Here is an 18,064-nt window from a genome sequence, read left to right as displayed (position 1 = left end):
TGCAATGCGTTCTCTCCCTCTCCCTGAAGGATCTGATAGGGAAGGCTCAGGTGGTGATACTGCATGGACACCAGCTCGCAGCAAACCATCACTACGCCCTCAACCTGATCTGCCAGCAGTGCAACGAGCTGCGGCACCATTCCGACCTCCTGTCTGATGAGATTAAACGGAAGCAGATGCGCCTGCAGAAGACCTTGGACCTTCATACCCGCCTTCAGCAGGTAGAGTTCAGAGACACAGTGCTCTGAGGAGACAGTTATCTTCTCCATGGGGTTAGCCTCTCCACTTCTTAGCTGGAAGCATCTGAAATTTGCAGCTTTTCTTCAGCAGTTAATGGTAGGAAGGTGTTCCCCAGGTGCTGGAGGAGTCCCACACCCCTCACTTAGCTGAGGAAGTCAGCAAACAGGTACCTGCTGGTGCTGTGAGGTCAGCAGAAAAGATGTGGGCATCTCAAAGGGCAATTCAGAACACCAAGTTCAGCTGCTGCTCTTGGTCATGCTTTCATGCTACATCCATGTATTAATTGACTTTGGAGGTTTTCATGCCCAGTGTGACAGAGGTAATGCTTTCACACAAACTCCAGCTCTTTTTTCTGAGTGATTTATTAAGAGTGAACATAGCTGAGTGTAAAATAAGGTGACAGATTGGTAGATAGGCACAGCTGCTGTATGCTAGCATGGAAGTGGAGTCATGTGGCTCCAACGCTCTTTGATATCTTAATCAGCATCAAATATTCATTTAGGGAAATTCACGCTAATTAGGCCAGAAGGCACACGGCTGTAATACGCTTGAGGCCAATTGAGAGGAACAGGGAAGTTTGACCCTGTTCCATTTCCCTGTTTTGGGGAGCTCGTTTTTTCTCTGTGCGCTCCACTTCAGCATTGTGCTGCTCTGTGGGGACAGACGGTTCCTTGGCAGCCTCTCAGCTGCAGGACAGGGGCTTCTCCTGGGCTCTTTGCAGTCCTGGTTGGTGCCCAGGGTCTAGCCTGGGGCTGTGCTGGAGCACAGCATGGTCCTGCTCTCCATGTCTCCCTTCCTGTTCAAAGCACTGGAGATTCTCTGTTGTTCTTGGCTGGAGCATCTTCTCACCCCTGTGCACACCACAGTGTGTGAGTGCCAATGAGCCCCAGTTCAGGTCTGCACTGAGCCTCAAGAAACCTGCCAGTCTCACTGTAAGCTCCATAGGGCCCACTTCAGCTTTCCCATCTGGAGAAATAAACATCTGCTTATCCCTTGGGTCAACTCTGCACTAGTACTTCCATGTCACGTATGCCACTAATTTTAGCCAGGTAGCGGTAGGAACAGCTTGGCTGGATATGTTGAGGACTGCAGTCACCTTACAGAAAAAATGTGGCCTTTCTGCTTTCTGATCAAAACACAGTAAGTGCTGAGGTCTTTGGGAGTGCTGTTTAGCTCCATACAGATCCAATAAGTGATGTTCCTCGTGAGAACCTTGATGCAGTGGAGGTAGCACTGAGGGTCTCGCTGCCTGTGCTGTCCCCAGGCTCTGCAGTGCTGCGATGAAGGTGCCTACCTGCTCGCCAACCAGCAAATGGATAAGTGCCAGTCTAAAGAAGGCGCTCAGAAAGCACTCCAGGACATAGAAAGCTTTCTTGAAAGCTCTTCAGCCTACTTAAACTATGATCCCCAAGCCCTACACTATGATTTTGAATCAGTCTTAACATCTGAGTTGAAGGTAAGCAACGCCTCCAGTTCCTTATTACCCAAGTGAAAAGCAAGGTTGGACCGTGTGGCGGTGCTGTCACCTTTGTAGTCCTCTGCTTTGGGTCAAAGTGCAAGTTAGTGGTGATGATGTGAGTCTTTGTTCACTCTCTGCAGTGCCAGATCCAGTCAGTGCAGGTCAAGCTTGAAAATGTTCGCAGCATGTTTGAGAACCGGCAGTCCTGCTTCAAGAAGCTCTTGGACAAACACGTGCGGCCCGTCCAGTTAGTAGCTCCTCGGCCCGAAAATCCACCGAGATCAAAATCACCCTTGTTCTCTCCTAAACATGGTAAAATATTGTGGAACTGTGGTATTTTCAGCTGATAATTTTGCTTTGAGGCAGGAAGAGTAAGGCTTAGGATGATTCTGAGAAACTACCTAACCCTTGCTGGCAGATACAGTTATTGGATAGTGTTAATTATTTATCAGGTTATTTATTATCTTTCCAATTTTTGTGTGAATCTTCCCATACCTGTGTGAAACATGAAGCTAGTTGCTTGTTACTGATTTCCACTTCATACTCAGTGAAAAAAGAGCTGTAAGTAGTGCACACCTCCAGTTCTGCTTTCCTCGCATCCTGCTGGGCTGGAAACTGGTGAATTAATATCACAGGGTAAAAAAGGGAAAGGTTTATAAATTTATTATCTTGCCTATTCTCTGTGGCTGTCTTGAGCTGGAACTGACATAAAGTTAGACTGATGTTTGCAAAGGAGCTTGGAGAAATGAGGAGCTCAAATCTCATGAACAGAAATGAGCTGGATGCTTGACTCCTTTTGATTCCTTCAGGGTGTCCTCCTGAAATCCCAATTGTGGAATAATTAATGCCCGTAAAGGTACAAATTCTCATTGAACTGAGGTCACTGAATGTTCTGCCCTAGTTTTGGTAATGGGATGTGGCACCATGTTAGCTTTAAATGATAACATTAAAACTTTCATCCTTGGCAGCCCTGAGTGTATCAGGCAGAATTAAAAGAGATTTCAAAGTAGTGTCCATGTATTTTCAACCAGGGACTTGCTAAATTGTGTCAGAATATTAAATTCAGCGATCTGACTACATAAAAGCAATTAAACATTTGTGTTTTAACACTAGGTTTTTATGATGAATTAGCAAATATTGGTTATGGTGGGTTGTAGCAGGTGTCACACAGCAGCAAAAGCAGCTTCAGTTCAGGGAATGAGAAATGTAAGTAGCCAGGTGGTGGGGTGGGAATGAAGCTAGATGGAATGAAGGAAATGAAGCTACTCAAGATGCAGGCCAGTGCAGCAAATAAATCCCAGGTTTCCTCTTCCCAGGCTGATGCCATCCTCTCTGAAGCACATTACCTTCTGAAGCCCTTTCCTCAATCAGTAAAAAAGCTCTGAGTCTTTAAACTAGAGCATTTCTCATTTTACCTAGCACAGCTTTTCCAGCTTTCTAGAAAGAGGAAAGGGTTAAAGACAAATTATTGACTTAAAGAGTAGGGTAAATGCGTGGCCACTTCTGTGGGATGTTGTGAGATCATTGTCACTCAGCTGGGCTTATTTCATGCTTTTCTGGGATGCAAGTTTTTCTAGCAGAGGCACTCGGTCACCTGCAAAGCACAGGTATCCTCCATTAATCCCCTTCCTGAAAGCAATGATCAAGTGAGGGAAAGACAAAAGGGTCCTCTTTGGATAGATCATGACAAGAGAGCTTTTTAATAAGGCCTGTTTGATACCAAACATCAAACCACTGCAGGCCTGCTGGTGTGATGTGCAGTGTCAAAGACACATGCTGAGCTCTGCTGGGAGTGCTTTGAGATGGATGGGTTTTATGGTGTGGATTGAAACCAAACCAACTCTGAGCACATCACTTTCGTCCTCTATTCTTTTCTTTCTTATATTTCTATGCCCCTTTACCCCCCTTCTTTCTCTGTCTGAGGACAGATGCTTCCTCTTTTATCTTTGCCCTGGATTTGAAGCCTGTCTGAGAAATGCGGTTCTAATTTTTAAACCTTTTTTTTGGAGGAGCTGGGGAAAGAGCTCCCTGAGCCCTAAAGTGTAGTGAGATGTGCAGAAGTGGCACTGCAGGCTGTGGCAGAGCCAAGTGCTGGAGTAGAGTCACTCTTGCAACAGAAGCTGGTGCCCATCTCCCAGCCAGCTTCATATCCATGTTCCCTTCGTCCCCGTGGCAGTCTCTGAGCAGGACCACTGGCAAGTCCTCAGCTCTTTCGAGTCTTCCCATGTGTGATGGGTCACACCCCATGCACACCTCTGCTCTGTGTCCAGCATCCAGAGCTCTCTGTTTATACCCCAAGGTCCAAGGCCTGGGTGTGATAAGGTGGAACAGCTGGATCTCACAGCTGCCCCAGCTGAAGATGGGCTGACTGCTCTCCACACCGCTTTGCCCTCAGAGCATCTTCGTGGCCTCCTCTGGACTCTCTCCAGCATGTCCATGTTCTTCTTATGAAGTATTTGAATGATGTCATATAACTCCTTGGAGAGACTGATGCTTTATTTTTAAGCTTCCAGTTTACCTCTGTGGCTTAATTACAACTTGTAATAGTTTACTGACAATATCAATACATGTGTGCAAGATGGAGAAACAGTTCATTGCAGCTGAGCATCTTGCCCTGCATTCATAAAAGGACTTTAAAACAGTGTCCTAGTAGGGGATGTTCTTTTCTGTAGTTTATTTGCTTTTATTGTTTTTGCTGTTACCATATGCTCAGGCTGCAGAGACTTTTGTTAGGTTTTGATTACTGTGTTCCCTTAGTGGGCATTTTGTTTTTTCTAAATATTTTTACTTTACGACCTTTATGACCATGTGACATGCTATGTGGCATTAGGATTGTTTGGGATAAATACCCTTTATTTGGACAGTTTGCTATTAGTATTAGCTGACTAATTATTTAATCTTAAAGTGTGTCCCATTTTTCCTTCTGACTTACTAGTTTCTGTCAAAAGAATCTCCTTCGCTATAGATGTACATTATGTAATTCTGCTTTTTTCTACCCAAGGTGTGGATTTTAATTCCAGTTTGAAATTTTCATTTGATCTTTCTCTCCCTGGGAAGAAAACTTCAAGAAAAACTCCAAGTTCTCGCAAGGTAAAAATTATTCACGAAATCTGAGTGAGTTTTATACGGTGAAAAACTGAAACTGCTCTAAAGATTGATTGTACTTTGGATTTGATCTCTTTATTTTCTTTTCTTTTTTTCTTTAAAAAAAATCAAAGCAAACCCAAACCCTCTTACATCCATACGCTTTAGTTGGATTAGTCCAGCACCTGAGCTCTATCTTGGATTGATTTTCCAATATCCAGATACCTATTTCCTGTGTGTTATTCCCTGAACTTATTTTTCACGTGACAGAGGTGTGTATTAGGAAATATCCCCATCCACAGATACTACCCCTGTGGAAGCTGTTCTCTGACCTCTGCACTAACGGATTATGTCACCAGTATTTTCCAATTTTATGTAGCAGAGTAATTTCTGGGAATACTTGGCTACCCACTACATGTTATTCCCTTGTAATGTTTACTGCACAAGGGTTCTTATAATGAAACATATTTCATCCTTCCCCAAAGAGTTTCCTTGCTGGCCCCAAGGGCTGGGCTCCTCCTGCCCCTGCAGTGCCCTTCCTGCAGCTCCTTCCAGTGCATCCCATTTCTCTTCCAGATTGAAGTCATGCATGACTATCAGGAGAAGCGGAATTCCCTGCAGTATTTTATCTCAGACAGTGATGACAGCTTAGATACGCTGAAAGGGTAAGCACTCACCCCATTTACAGCACCTAAAATGATGATTATTTCTGGCCAATCCTTGCCCTATCCCTGTGTTCCTCCAGCCTGACCCAGCTGTCATCTCTTGTGCTTTTACCTCTTGGTTATTAATGAGATCACACAATGTTTTGGGCTCCTTGAACTGCAGTGATCACCTGTGGGGCTTTTTATAGACATGCAAATAATATACTTCTATTTTTTTTATTTTTTATTTTAGCCATGTCATAAATGAGCTTATAGAAACAGAGAGAGTGTATGTGGAGGAACTCTTCACTGTTTTGACGGTGAGTGACTTCTCCAGGTTGCTCATTACTGTTCCCTGGTGACTTGTACAAAAGGGCACCTGCCACTCTGTCAGCCCAAGCGAAGATGTGACAGGGCAGGTTTCCACCAGACTGTCAGATCCCAAGCTAGGCATAAATGCTCAAGTTTTCTCCTTAAGTTTTCTTTGTTAGAAGCATCTGCAGGAACAGTTGGTGTCAGGATGAGCTTTTCATCTACAATGGAGGAGAAGCCTTCTGTTTGTACACAAAAGCACTGGTAATTAGTCTTAGCAGTGCCTGTAAAATACACAAAAAGCTGTTTCTTTTTACTGTTCCCTAATTCCCTTTACCTTTCGGAGACAAAAGAAAGAGGCTTGTGTTTTATCCTTGGGAGAATTCCATCTCAATACTGTGAAGTTCATGGCCATATGAAGCACATTACTTTAGAAAGCAGATTATGATTTCTCATACTGCCATTTTAGACACTTCTACTTTATTCCAAAATAACTCTTGCTGATGGCCAAAACAAGTTGGCTGTTAAATAGCTCTCCCCCTCACATTTCTCTCACCCAGGAGCAAGCAGGATATAAATCTGTTGGACTGCAGGTAGTTACACGTAATTTCCCTGCACTGATTGGGTTTTTGTTAAACCACACTGTCTGTGATGAAGCAGTTGGCAGGTACACAGAGTTATTGCTGTGCACATCAAGTCTAGATAGAGAAAAATGGACAGATAGACTTCAGTTTTCTGAAAATAGTATTTCCTTTAAAGAGGAATGCCTGCTTGCTGGCCTTAAATAAAAATGACTGATTTTCCAGATACATATCATCTATTGCATCCTTAATCAACTACAAAATGCCTGCTTAGTATAAGGAATATTGATTCCAACCACAGTGAGTGTGAGAGATTAGTTTGGAAAGCCAAAGGAGATGTGCTGTACATGTTGAACACATTCTTGCTGCTCATGTAAAAAGGGCCTCAGTTCTGTGCAGTCCTTGGGGACCAGCTTGAGCTGTGGCTAATGGCAGTCTTGGGGTCCTCTTTGCCCTGATGGTCCTGAGCTCTGGCTGTGCCTTCTCCCTGCACTGCAGTTAGGAAATTTGCCTTATCTGGTGCAGTTGTGCAGTGATGGGATGTTACTTTGGGGAGCTTTACATTCTTTCCTAGTTCCACCCAACAATTTGTATTTCAGTGTTCTCCATTCCAGCTCCTCCCCAGTTTGGGAGCCTGTGATTTCAAGGGGCAAGTGGAGCCACAGAGCCCAGAATTCCGGAAGCACTGAGGAAAGCAAGACCCCGGTGCTCAGCATGTCTTGTACAGGAGCAAAAAGCCCATTGATTTTGGTATTTGATCCCAAGCTGTGTCTGGTTGGTAGCTCACTGCCTCCTGCAGTGGTTCTGGTGGGGCTGTGTGTAACTGCTCCCTCTGCACACACACACTGCCACTCCTGAGTCCCCTGGGCACAGAGGAGATGTGACAGGTATTCCTGTGGGTCCTCTCCTGCAGCCAGGCTGATTTGCCTTTGGAGAATTGGGAGCATCTCTGCAGTGCTGCCAGCCCCACAGGAGCTGCCCCAAGCCACTCCCTCCTGGACCACAACCCCATGTGCCCAGAGACTGAAAGACAGGGATTTAGAGACTGAAGAACAGGGAATAAAAGGGATATTGCACTTAAAAACAAAGAGATTGTCTTGGAAGTCTGTTCATGTCCCCTTTTTATCTGCCTTTGAGGAGATGGCAGCTGAGTGATGAGCCCTTTTTGCATCTGGCAGGGCTACAGAGCAGAGATGGATAATCCTGCCATGCTCATCCTCCTGCCCCCCGTGCTGAGGAACAGGAAGGACGTCCTCTTCGGAAACATGCCTGAGATCTATGACTTCCACAACAAGTATGGTGTTGCTCTGTTCCCTTGTTATCAGACTGAGCCCTTGCAACGATGAAATACACAAACCTTACCTTGCTCACTGCTGCGTTTTTGTCCCTTCTCCCATCTCTTGCAGAATTTTCCTGCACAGTTTGGAAAACTGCCTGGGAGCACCCGAGAGAGTGGGATGTTGTTTTCTAGACAGGGTGGGTGACTCATTTTCACGTATAAAGCAGACTCGAAGGCCAATGTTTCTCCTGGTTTGTCACGCTCTGCAACACCTCACTTATGTCGGTTGAGTGAGAAGCTCCTGAGCCTCAGGACCCACAGCCTGGCCAGCAGGGATGGGGCAGAGCAGCCATCGTGACCACGCTGGGGTCTGCTGGGATCCCCAGCAGTGCTTTTTTCACCCAAACTCTGTCACTTTGAGATAGTAAAGTTGGCAGCAGAGATAAAAGCACGCACAGTTTGGGCGTTGGCCTCATTTGCTTCCCAGCAGGATTGGGTCCCTGAGGGTGACTTGCCTTTCGGCTTCCCTTGCAGCGGGAGGATTTCCAGATGTATGAGAAGTACTGCCAGAACAAGCCCCGCTCCGAGTCCCTGTGGAGGCAGTGCTCCGAAAGCTCCTTCTTCCAGGTGAGCTGCCTCTTCTACCCAGGCTGGCATCACTGTGGGACACTCCCTTGTCCTAAACACCCTCCTCGACAGCCCACAATTCTCCTGCATTTTGTTTGGTGTTGTGTGAAAAGTGCACACAAAAGACTCGCAGAAAGAGATGTTGGAGTTTCTTGTACACCAGGAGCACAAGGCAGATCCACTCACTGTGTTATTTTGCATGTTGTTGTAATATTTCTTTAGTTGTAGGCACCATTCGATGCTTTGACATGAAATCTTGAGAGCCATCAAACCCCACGGTCGTGCTGTTGGAATAGCTACTTATAGATGCTGCAAAACTTACTTAGCCTGAATTCTATGTTCCAGGAATGCCAAAGAAAATTAGAACACAAGCTCGGGCTGGATTCCTATTTGCTCAAACCAGTACAGCGCCTGACAAAATACCAGTTACTTCTGAAGGTATCTCATGCTCTGCTTTGTAAAGGGCATCACAGATAGATTAGACTTGTTTTCCAGTTTGCTTTATTTTTCAATTAAAGGTTACCTGTAAATCAGCAGGGAGCTTTGGATGACATATTGCTTATCTTGGCCCTCTGAAGTGACTTTCAGTGAAGATGAATGTTCACATACCTGAAAAGGGAACAAGTGCTTTTAACAAGCCATTTTTTAAGGAAAGACTGTTTGAATCCGTTCAGAGATGCAAAATTACAGAAGCACCTGTAAGAAAACTGAGCCAGAGATAATCTTGAGAATCTGATGAATGAAATAGATTGTTGCATCTCTTCTCCTCAGGTGTTGATAGTGCCTGTAATCTTTAATGCCTTTATTCTTGTGTCCCCCCTCTGAGGCAGGGCAGTGCTGTTATTCTCACTTTGTAAGGCAGGGTTAACACTTGGGCAGTAGCTTCTGACTTCACCCTCTAGACTCTTGAATGAGTATACATGCAGCTGTAAGTGGACACAGGAGATTTGAAATGAAACTGATTTTATCTCGGTAAAATTCTGTCTTCCATTTACTGACTTGGAACAGAATTTATAAAATCCAGAGCCTTCTTGTGTCTGCCAGTCTGAAGACAATCATCTACTGCAAGCCCATTTGAGGGCATGTGTGGCATATTGGCAGCTAATGAAGAACCTGAGCCTTATTTCCCATGCCTTACCAAGCAGGAAAACACAACACAAAGGAATCAGATGAATGTGGTGCTGCTCTATACTGACACCATCCTTACGGAAACACATTAAAAATAGGCCATCCTTCAGTGACCTGTTCCACACTCGTACTTGAGTGCTTTAGAGGGAGTCTTTTTCCAGTGACATGAAAAAATAAACTCAGTGTAGGTCACTTCTGGCCATTGCAAACTTTGGGCAAGGTGGAAAAACCTGCTTTGTTCAAGTGCAAACACGTGCTCTCCTATTTCTATTTTCAGGAGCTGCTAAAGTACAGCACGAGCTGTGATGGAGTTCAGGAACTTCAAGAAGCTCTGGTTGCAATGTTGGATTTGCTGAAGTCAGTCAACGACTCTATGCATCAGATTTCAATAACAGGATATGATGTGAGTAGGTTTGAGCAATGAGAGCCCCAGCACAAGGCCGGGTGATGCACTGGGAATGGATGGTGTCCAGAATGTGTGAGCTGAGAACTATCCCAGAACAGTTACAAAGTGAGTGGGATCAGGGAGCCCTCACAGGTGACAGTCTTCCATCTGATTTCAGGGGTTTGGGACATACCCAGGGCTGCACAGTGCCCATACTTGCCACCTTGTGGTTTTCCAGAGTATTTTTCCAGTGTGCACCTTTGTGTTCTCACGGCTGACCTAAGGTCACCATCTCCGTAGCATTTCACATTCAGCATTTAACAAACTGCTCTCTGAGGCTGAGTCTGAGCCTCTCCCACTGGAGTGGTTGTCTTTGCTATGGCTTCAGGGAAGGGTGAGGCTTTCAAAGCTGCTGATCCCAGTTCTGGCCTCCTTGAGAATTCCAACTTCCGACACCTCAGTTCAGGCTCAAATCTCATCTGCCCTGTCTCACTGAAGTAGCCCAGAGCCCCTGAGCTCTTCCATAGGAGCTGGATGGTTTTCCTTTCTTTTGAGTTCTTCCAGTTTCTGACTTTCTAGACTAGCTGCAGCCCTGCATGAGACCTCTCCTTCCCCCTGGGACCAGGTCATCACTCCCAAAAGATCCTCTGATCCTTCCAGGAAGACTTATTCTTGGAGGGACATGCCTTGGAACAGAGCTGGCCCTGTGTCCAGTCACTGGAGAGTCCTCTTGCATCTTAATTGATGTCTTTTTCTTTCTTTTTTTATTTGTCATGCTCTCCTCAGGGTGACCTGAGCGAACTGGGGAAAGTATTGATGCAGGGATCTTTCAGTGTTTGGACAGGACACCGAAAAGGGCCAACAAAAATGAAGGATCTTGCCAGGTTCAAGCCCATGCAGAGGCACCTGTTTCTGTATGAGAAAGCCTTGGTCTTCTGCAAGAAGCGAGAGGAGCACGGAGATGGATATGACAAAACCTCATCTTACAGCTTTAAGCACTTTCTGAAAGTAAGGAGTTTGTGTTTTTATTTATGAAGGTATGGGAGTTTTACACAGCCGTGTGTATTGCAGACCAGTGATTCTGCAGAGCCAAAGGGCATTTCTTCTGTGACCCAGTGGCTTGTTCTCTGCTGCTGAGGGCTGTGATGCCTCACAGGGACGTGCCATATCCACGGAGGGCTGTTGGTTGAATGAACTCTGAGGACCCCAGAGCTGAGGCAGCAGCCGGGAGACCCCATGGACCCGGAGCCACGGATGTGACTCTGCCAGGGAAATGGAGCTGTGCCAGTCCCAGGGGTACAGCTGTGCCTGGCCCCTGCTCTGGTCCGTGTTCCAGGAGTGGGTGAGGGCATGGAAGGGCATTATGTGTCTTTCAGCCCACATGGGAGAGTGAGGAGGCTCCTCGTGCCCCAGGGAGGCCCCTAGGGCAGGCTCTGCCTGGCTGCTCCTGAGCCCTATTTCCCACCCCGCAGGAGGATGCAGGGATAACTCTTCTCCCTCCCCATTGCCTTTCTCCTTTGCAGGCTCCAACTGCAGCTAAAAGGACAATTATCAGGTGACAAGAGTAGCCTATGGCAAAATACGAGGGATGTAAGCAACAGTCCCAACCCTATAAATGCTGACTATTGCCAGTAAAATTCCCCAAGCACTGCTCTAGAAGAGACCTTCTGGCATAATGCGTGTGATGAGCACTTCTAATATCAGCATTTGTTCCTCAGTGCTCTGCCTTGTTTTTCTTGAAGAATAGAAACCCAGTAGGGGAATATATTAGATTGGAAAAAATTGAGAATTGGAGGCAGAGCAGATCCCTGCTGCAGGTCCCTGCTCTCAGCGGGGTCTGGGGAGGGAGATGCATGAGCAGTCAGAAAACAAGGTAACAGTAGGTAAGTCTGTTCAGCTCTGGTGCACGTTACAAATGATCTAATAAAAGCAAGTCTCAGGCCATATGTTTTGGTACCTAATGTTTTCCCCAAACAGCATCATTTTCTTTCTGGAGAGCTTGTTTTCCCTGCAGTACTTGTTTTACCATACATGCTTTTGAAAGAACTGAAGAGGTGGCAGGGGGAAATCCAGCTCAGAGGAGAAAATCCTGTGCTCAGGAGTCCAGGCAATGTTTTCCTTTGCCTCAGGAGGGCTCATTTTCCAGTTGACACACAGAGAGGTTGGAGTTAGGGAATCCATGGATTCAGGATTACATCTGCACACATATGTTTTGAGAATTGCTGTTCTGAGGGCAAAATCCTATTTCTGGAGCTCGACATTTATTTGATTCGTGATCAAATAAATTGAATCATTGATATTGGAAAAGACCTCTAAGATCATTGAGTCCAACTGTTAACCCAGCAGTGCCAAATCCACCTCTAAACCGTGACCCCAAGTATCAGGAAATTGTTTTTCTTTGCAGCAATGTTTTTTTTTTGGGATTCAGGGTTGCAATGAGCTGTTGGGTAGAAGTTGTGTAACAGATCATCCGTGAAACAAACAAAAGAAACCCTCAGGATAATATTCTGTATGCTGTAAAATGTGCAGTGGTCAATACCTCTTCAGCTGAGAGTCAGAAACTTAGAGGATGCAGGTTACTGCAGTGCCAGGTAAATCTGCCTGGTGCCACGTGGAAGCTGATGCAGATAAACACCATCCCAGAGCTTTGCCCTAACCCAGCCTGGTTGGCACTGCAGTGATCCAACTGCTGACAGTAAATCCTGGGCAGGGGGAGGAAATAGAATTTTAAAATCCACTAACCTGAATGAACAGACTTTCAATCTGTCTCTTCCTGGTGCTTTTTCTTTGCATCATCATAGTAGGTCATCTAAAATTTCTAATATCTTGATGCCTGGGCAGTTTTGTAGGAGCCTCTGTAAATTGCCAAGGTAGAGAAGATGCACAGAACTGGGAATTGCAGTGAGTGGGTGAGGTGCTCTCTAGGCTGCCCTTCCAACAGCTTTCATAAATTTTAAGTTTTTATAAAATCAGAATGGAGCCTCATTTGGCTTTCTAAGGCATCTTGACAGGACAAGGGGAAATGGCCTCAAGTTGCACCAGTGGGTTCAGGTTGGATATGAGGAGTGGTCAGGCACTGTCACAGCTGCCCAGGGCAGTGGGGGAGTCCCCATCCTTTGAGGGATTTAAAAGATGTGTGGATGTGGCACTTGGGGACATGGGTTAGTGGTGGCCTTGGCAGTGCCGGGGGAATGGTTGGACTCGATGGTCGTAGAGGTCTTTCCCAGCCTAAATGCTTCTGTGATGTCAAGAGCAACTTGGTTGCTCCTCCCTGAGGCTGTTTATGTCACTGCAAAGGGGCACCAACATTTGAAAAAGCTGGAACAGAACATTTGTTCATGGGACCTCTTCTGTAAGTCATCGACGTCTTTCAGACCAAAAGCTCTGGGCACGCGCATACTGCCAAGGAGGAACAGCAGTGTTGAACAGATGTTATTTCTAAGGTTCTGTTTGTTTATAATGGATTTGTCTAATGCAGTCTGTGTGAATAATTTATGATAGATGATACCTTTGTTATTACATCTGCTCCAAAACATGCAGGTGGGATACCTGAGCTATTTTTGACCATCCCTTAATTGCCAGCAAACTCTGCTTTGAGGGAGAGGATGGTTTGTGTGATATCAGGTATTACAGCATTTTTCAGCTTCATGGCCTGTTCAGGAGGGATGTCAGAGGTCTCCTGTTGTTGAAGAGTTTCTTGTCTCTAATCATAGTTTTAAGCTTGGTTCAGGTCGGTCACATTGTGCAGATCCTGAAGGATTTGGGCCTGTGGTATTTTCATCCAGACTATCAAAAGTGGTTGGTGATACTGAGTAAAGCAGCATTCAGCTTCAAGCCTGGGTGCATCCTGAAAGCTCAGGCTTGGGGCAGCTCAGGCTGTGTATCCAAAAACTAACCCTGCTTTTGGAAACCTTAGGGTTTTTCCCATCACCACTACAGGGATGGTCAGGGGCCAAAGGGTATTGAACTCAAACCCCTAAAGGAGCTAAGGGCTTCACAAGTGGGTTTTAAAGGTCACTGAAAGAGGGAAACAAAGAATTTGGTGAGCAAATAAAGAATAATATGGCAGAAATAATGTATGTAGATAAATAACATGTCACATGTTTATAAATCTTCATATGCCAAACCTGAGAAATTCTGTGCTGAAAGAGGCAACTGAGATGATGCTTGAGTCAGTTCCACTCATTCCCAAATGAAAACTTCCCGAAGGTCCATTGATTGGTTTTGGAAAGCTTATCCAAAATGCAGCAAGCTGATAGAAAGTCAGGAGGCACGAGACAGATAATGACTTTTGGTTGCTACTTGAATTAAAATTGATAAAACATGTTAAATTCAGTGAAAACAAGTTTAACTTGCTGTCAAAAGTCTGGATTCCTGGGGAAGAGGGAGCTTTGAATTATGTTAAAATTTGTTGTTTGGATTTGCAGATGAATGCAGTTGGAATAACTGAGAATGTGAAAGGAGATCATCGGAAATTTGAGATCTGGTACAGTGGGAGAGAAGAGGTGTATGTGGTGCAGGTTTGTAGCTTCAGAAATCTGGGTATTTGCACACCCTCAGAGCAGTGAGAAGAAAATGTGTCTCATTGGTCTTTATGGTTGTAGTGATAGCTCTACAATTTCCACTGTGCCTTGCCTGGATGTAAATGGGAATCATCAATTTGAAAAGATTAAGACTGTTTAAAATTTATTGGTAGCTTTGGGAAAAAAAAGGGGATTTCAGTTAATTACAGCAGAGAAAAGTTAAGATTTTATTCCTACATTATAATGATGACTCCTAATTCAAAATTCAGACAATTTTCTCTTCTTCCAGGCCCAAACAGTAGATCTGAAGATGGCATGGTTGAACGAAATAAGAAAAATTTTGTTCAAGCAGCAAGAGCTTATAAAAGGTACATTTGACCAATTTCTCTGTGGCTTTCATTGTGCAGCAGAAGCTTTCCTGTTGTCACATTGCTGATCTTCAAGTCCACTAATTTTCACTGGAGAATTGATTTTTAGAAGCCTGGTAGCAAAATGCTGGAGCGAGGCCTTACATTACAGGGAAATAACATAACTTGGAGCAGTAAAAGCTGGGTGCTCATGTGAAAATGAATTACAGAAGTACATTTTTTTGGTTGTCATTACCTTGGGGATTATTTCACATTTGTTATCATAGGTTTAATTCAACGAGATACATAACAGACCCCTGATTTTAAGCATATTTTGGTCGTCAGTAGCATGCTGGGTATTGGATTTGTGCTAGCATGCCACCTTGATCATAATTAAGTCTGTGCTTTGCAAGAGTCCATAGGTCTGTTTTTCTCTGAACAGAAATCAATAGGGTTGTACAAAAGGTCTAATTTTAAAAGTAATGCTTCAAGTGTGACAGTTGCTAATAAAAAACTGGATTTGAAGCTGTGTTTGCCCTCCCAGCAGTGGAGAAGCAGCAGCCTGGCTCGTGCTCGGAGCAGCTCCCGCTCTCGTCCCAGCTGAGTGACGGGTGAGTGCCAGGAGCTGGCCGGGGCTCCCTGGGGTGCCCTCCCATCAGTGGGCACCCAGCTCCTGCTGGCTGGGTCCTGCTGCCTCTGTGCTGGCCCCGTTTCTGTCTCTGGGGAGGGGACAGGAGGGACGTGCTGCTGCTCTCATCCTTCAGTGGCAGTGGCTGGGGACAGGGTCTGCAGGGGCCACCCTTGAGCCTGGCAGCTCAGCCTGAGCTGCAGCTGCTCTGCAGATGGAGACAGACCAAAGACAGGGCTCTAATTCACACTGCAGCAACTTCATCTCCCCTCCCAGAAAGATTAGGAACCGGGCATTAAATCCTCAATCTTTATAGAAACATGCAGTAAGAGGTACCAGTATTATTTTTGACGCTGTTTTACAAAACCTCATGGAGTTTGTGTTCATTCGTGAAGTAAAACTAAGATTGATTTCTCTATTTTTTTAATGATTCAGGAAGCAGCAGAGAGCCTCCATCAGCTCCGAAGAGAACGACTCGGAGCGCACCAGCCCGGTGATGCTGGACAGCGGGCTCGTGTCCCCCCAGAACAAGCCCCACAGAAGTATGGCCCCTTCCCCTCCCTTCAGGGCATTTCTGTGCGTGCCCACCTACCCCAGCCTGAGCCCCACACTGTCTTCCAGGCTGGCCAGGAATGTCCCAGTCCCTGGAGATCTGCGAGGGGCTGGAGGAGTGGTCGGGTCACCAGTACCTCTCCAACTGCTCGGACACCGAAGAGGAGGACGGGAACCAGCTGGTAGGTGGAGGTGCAGTAGTGGCAGAGCTTGGGGGGCTGCCATGGTCAGTCATCTTGCCTTGCTTTCCTTGGGTAATGGATGGATCTTGTCCATGCCTCTCAGAATTTCTGTATCTCAGTTCGGGGAATGAGAAGATGTCTCAGCCACAGTTTCTTGAAGTAATTTTAATTAAGGTAGCTGATAGGGCTCTGTCACATTCCCTGCAGCAGTCAGAAATCACAGTTGTGTGATGTGAAATGCAGCTAAATAAGATAAGTTTTTCTTTCTTCCACAGTCTCCAGGAAAATACACAGCCCTTGCAGACTGCAAGAGGAGAGGATCAGAGGACCTGCTGGTGAAAAACGGGGATGAAATTCAGCTCTTGCATGAAGATGGTGAGGGACAGTGGTAGGTATTTTAGGATTTCTTTGCCTTATCTTTAAGAGCCTGCAAAGCAGTCCCTTGAAATGTGACTTGCCTGGTGATACACTCACTGCAGCTCCTGACTGAGCTTTAGACTATTCCAGAAAGCTGGAGAATTCATTCCCTTGCCAAGATGGGATGCCATCCACACTGGCTTGGCCTGGGGAAACAAGTCAGGACTTCCCTTGCCATGGGTGTCTGGGTGAGCTGGGTTTTACCAACACCTTCACAGCCCCTCTTGCCATGCTCTTCCCACTTCAGATGGTGCTTCCCTTTGCCTGTGCCAGCTCAGCTCCAGGCTTTGTTCCTCTGGGCTTATTAACAGCCATAGTGAGTAATTGCAAGGCATTTTCCTCCCTCAGACAGCTGTAGGAACGTTAACTGGGGGATGGCTGCAGACCCTGTTTCTCTTCTATGTAAAGCTGTGGCTCACAAGATACCCCCTCTCTCAGCTGGTTCTCTCCTGGTGGCTGGGAGCATCAGGCCTGCTGCCTGTCGAGCCATTGGTGTCCTTGTCTGGAAGGGCAGCGTGCCCCCTCCTGAGATTTACAGCAGTTTGGCTGAGGTATCTGGCTCTTTCCTTTCCAGGATGATTCTGCCCAGCTCTCATCAGCCAGCGCAGGCTCTCAGCAGGAGGGAGCCCAGTGTGCCAATGCCTTGTTTGGGGTGTGGGAAGGGTGATGTTAGCAGGAACCTGGATCAGATTTGTGCAGGCACCAGCCTGTAAATGCACAGATGTCAATGCCCCGTGGAGGATTCCTGGCTGACAGCTACAGCCCTTGCACTTAAGAGAAATTAAAATAGGATAAAACAGAATATTTCAGTTGCAAGGGATCTGCAAGGATCATCTAGTCCCACTGCATTTTGAAAAATTCCATTTGTTGTTAGCAAAAGCAAGATGCAAAGCACCTCAGGTTTGCTGCAAGTTCACCTCTCCCTGAGGGCTTCAGCCCATGCTAGTCAAGAATTTCTCACACCAAGCTTTATTGTTAGCACCAATTTCACTGCATGAGTGAGACACGGGGTTGTCACTTATGAGCATGAGTATTTCCAGCTGCCTAAATCTTGGCTTGAATTTACTTACAGTATCCTGACTAAAATCATCCTACCAGTCTAAACAGCAGAGGAGTGAGGAAAATAATTGCCCTTGACTCCATCAGAAGCCAGTTTTCCTCTACTGGCATCTCTGGAGGTCTTGGGCAGGATGACTTGAGAGGGAGTCCTGTTCCTCTCCATTGTCTAGAGAGGTGTAGGCTTTTTAATTACGTTCCTAAATTTAGGTGGGAGGAGTACTTTAAATGCATGCTCAGGTCCTGTTAAAATGCTGCCCTGGTTTGAACAAATTGTTGCTTGCACCACCAGCTGTGTAGAGTGTGCCCTCACCAAAGGGCTCCTGGGTGTTGGTTGGCTTCTGTTACTAATGCTGTTGTCATTCAAAGGTTGGTGAAAAACCTAAACAGAAGAAAAGAAGGCTGGATTCCTGTCCACAGTCTGCAGATTGTAGTTGGTGACTGCAGATTTCGGAATGCCAAAGTTGCAGGTATTTGATAGCACGCCTAGCAGAAATATTTCATATCTCAAATCAGGTCTTTTAAGCCATTTGCTTTACACTTGATGTACTAAATCTGGCTGCATATGCCTCTGCTGGAAAAATAGAAAAGCAAGCAGCTATTCCAAAAAGCCTGCAAAA

At 45.8% G+C, this 18,064-nt stretch overlaps 1 protein-coding gene across 4 annotated transcripts in view; it reads left to right on the top strand.

The window, feature by feature from the left end:
* The window catches only part of MCF2 (MCF.2 cell line derived transforming sequence), a 54,960-nt gene that overhangs the window by 31,262 nt on the left and 5,634 nt on the right, over positions 1–18,064 (top strand). For 2 of the 4 annotated variants that reach the window (XM_039572051.1, XM_039572054.1), the window contains exons 11-29: positions 30–221; positions 1,505–1,696; positions 1,840–2,011; positions 4,701–4,789; positions 5,360–5,448; positions 5,681–5,747; positions 7,499–7,614; positions 7,727–7,796; positions 8,134–8,226; positions 8,572–8,664; positions 9,632–9,757; positions 10,526–10,747; positions 14,167–14,259; positions 14,552–14,630; positions 15,157–15,220; positions 15,673–15,779; positions 15,859–15,971; positions 16,247–16,359; positions 17,814–17,914. In XM_039572051.1, coding sequence (XP_039427985.1) covers positions 30–221; positions 1,505–1,696; positions 1,840–2,011; positions 4,701–4,789; positions 5,360–5,448; positions 5,681–5,747; positions 7,499–7,614; positions 7,727–7,796; positions 8,134–8,226; positions 8,572–8,664; positions 9,632–9,757; positions 10,526–10,747; positions 14,167–14,259; positions 14,552–14,630; positions 15,157–15,220; positions 15,673–15,779; positions 15,859–15,971; positions 16,247–16,359; positions 17,814–17,914 — 2,191 coding nt within the window. Of the gene's footprint in view, positions 1–29; positions 222–1,504; positions 1,697–1,839; positions 2,012–4,700; positions 4,790–5,359; positions 5,449–5,680; positions 5,748–7,498; positions 7,615–7,726; positions 7,797–8,133; positions 8,227–8,571; positions 8,665–9,631; positions 9,758–10,525; positions 10,748–14,166; positions 14,260–14,551; positions 14,631–15,153; positions 15,221–15,672; positions 15,780–15,858; positions 15,972–16,246; positions 16,360–17,813; positions 17,915–18,064 lie in introns of all 4 variants that reach the window. The other 2 variants (XM_039572050.1, XM_039572053.1) reach the window with 1 other exon arrangement.

This window comes from Corvus cornix, chromosome 4A (assembly GCF_000738735.6).
Source record: "Corvus cornix cornix isolate S_Up_H32 chromosome 4A, ASM73873v5, whole genome shotgun sequence".
NCBI lineage: Eukaryota > Metazoa > Chordata > Aves > Passeriformes > Corvidae > Corvus > Corvus cornix.
Note: the sequence above shows the minus strand (reverse complement) of the source record. Positions and strands in the feature narration are given on the sequence as shown.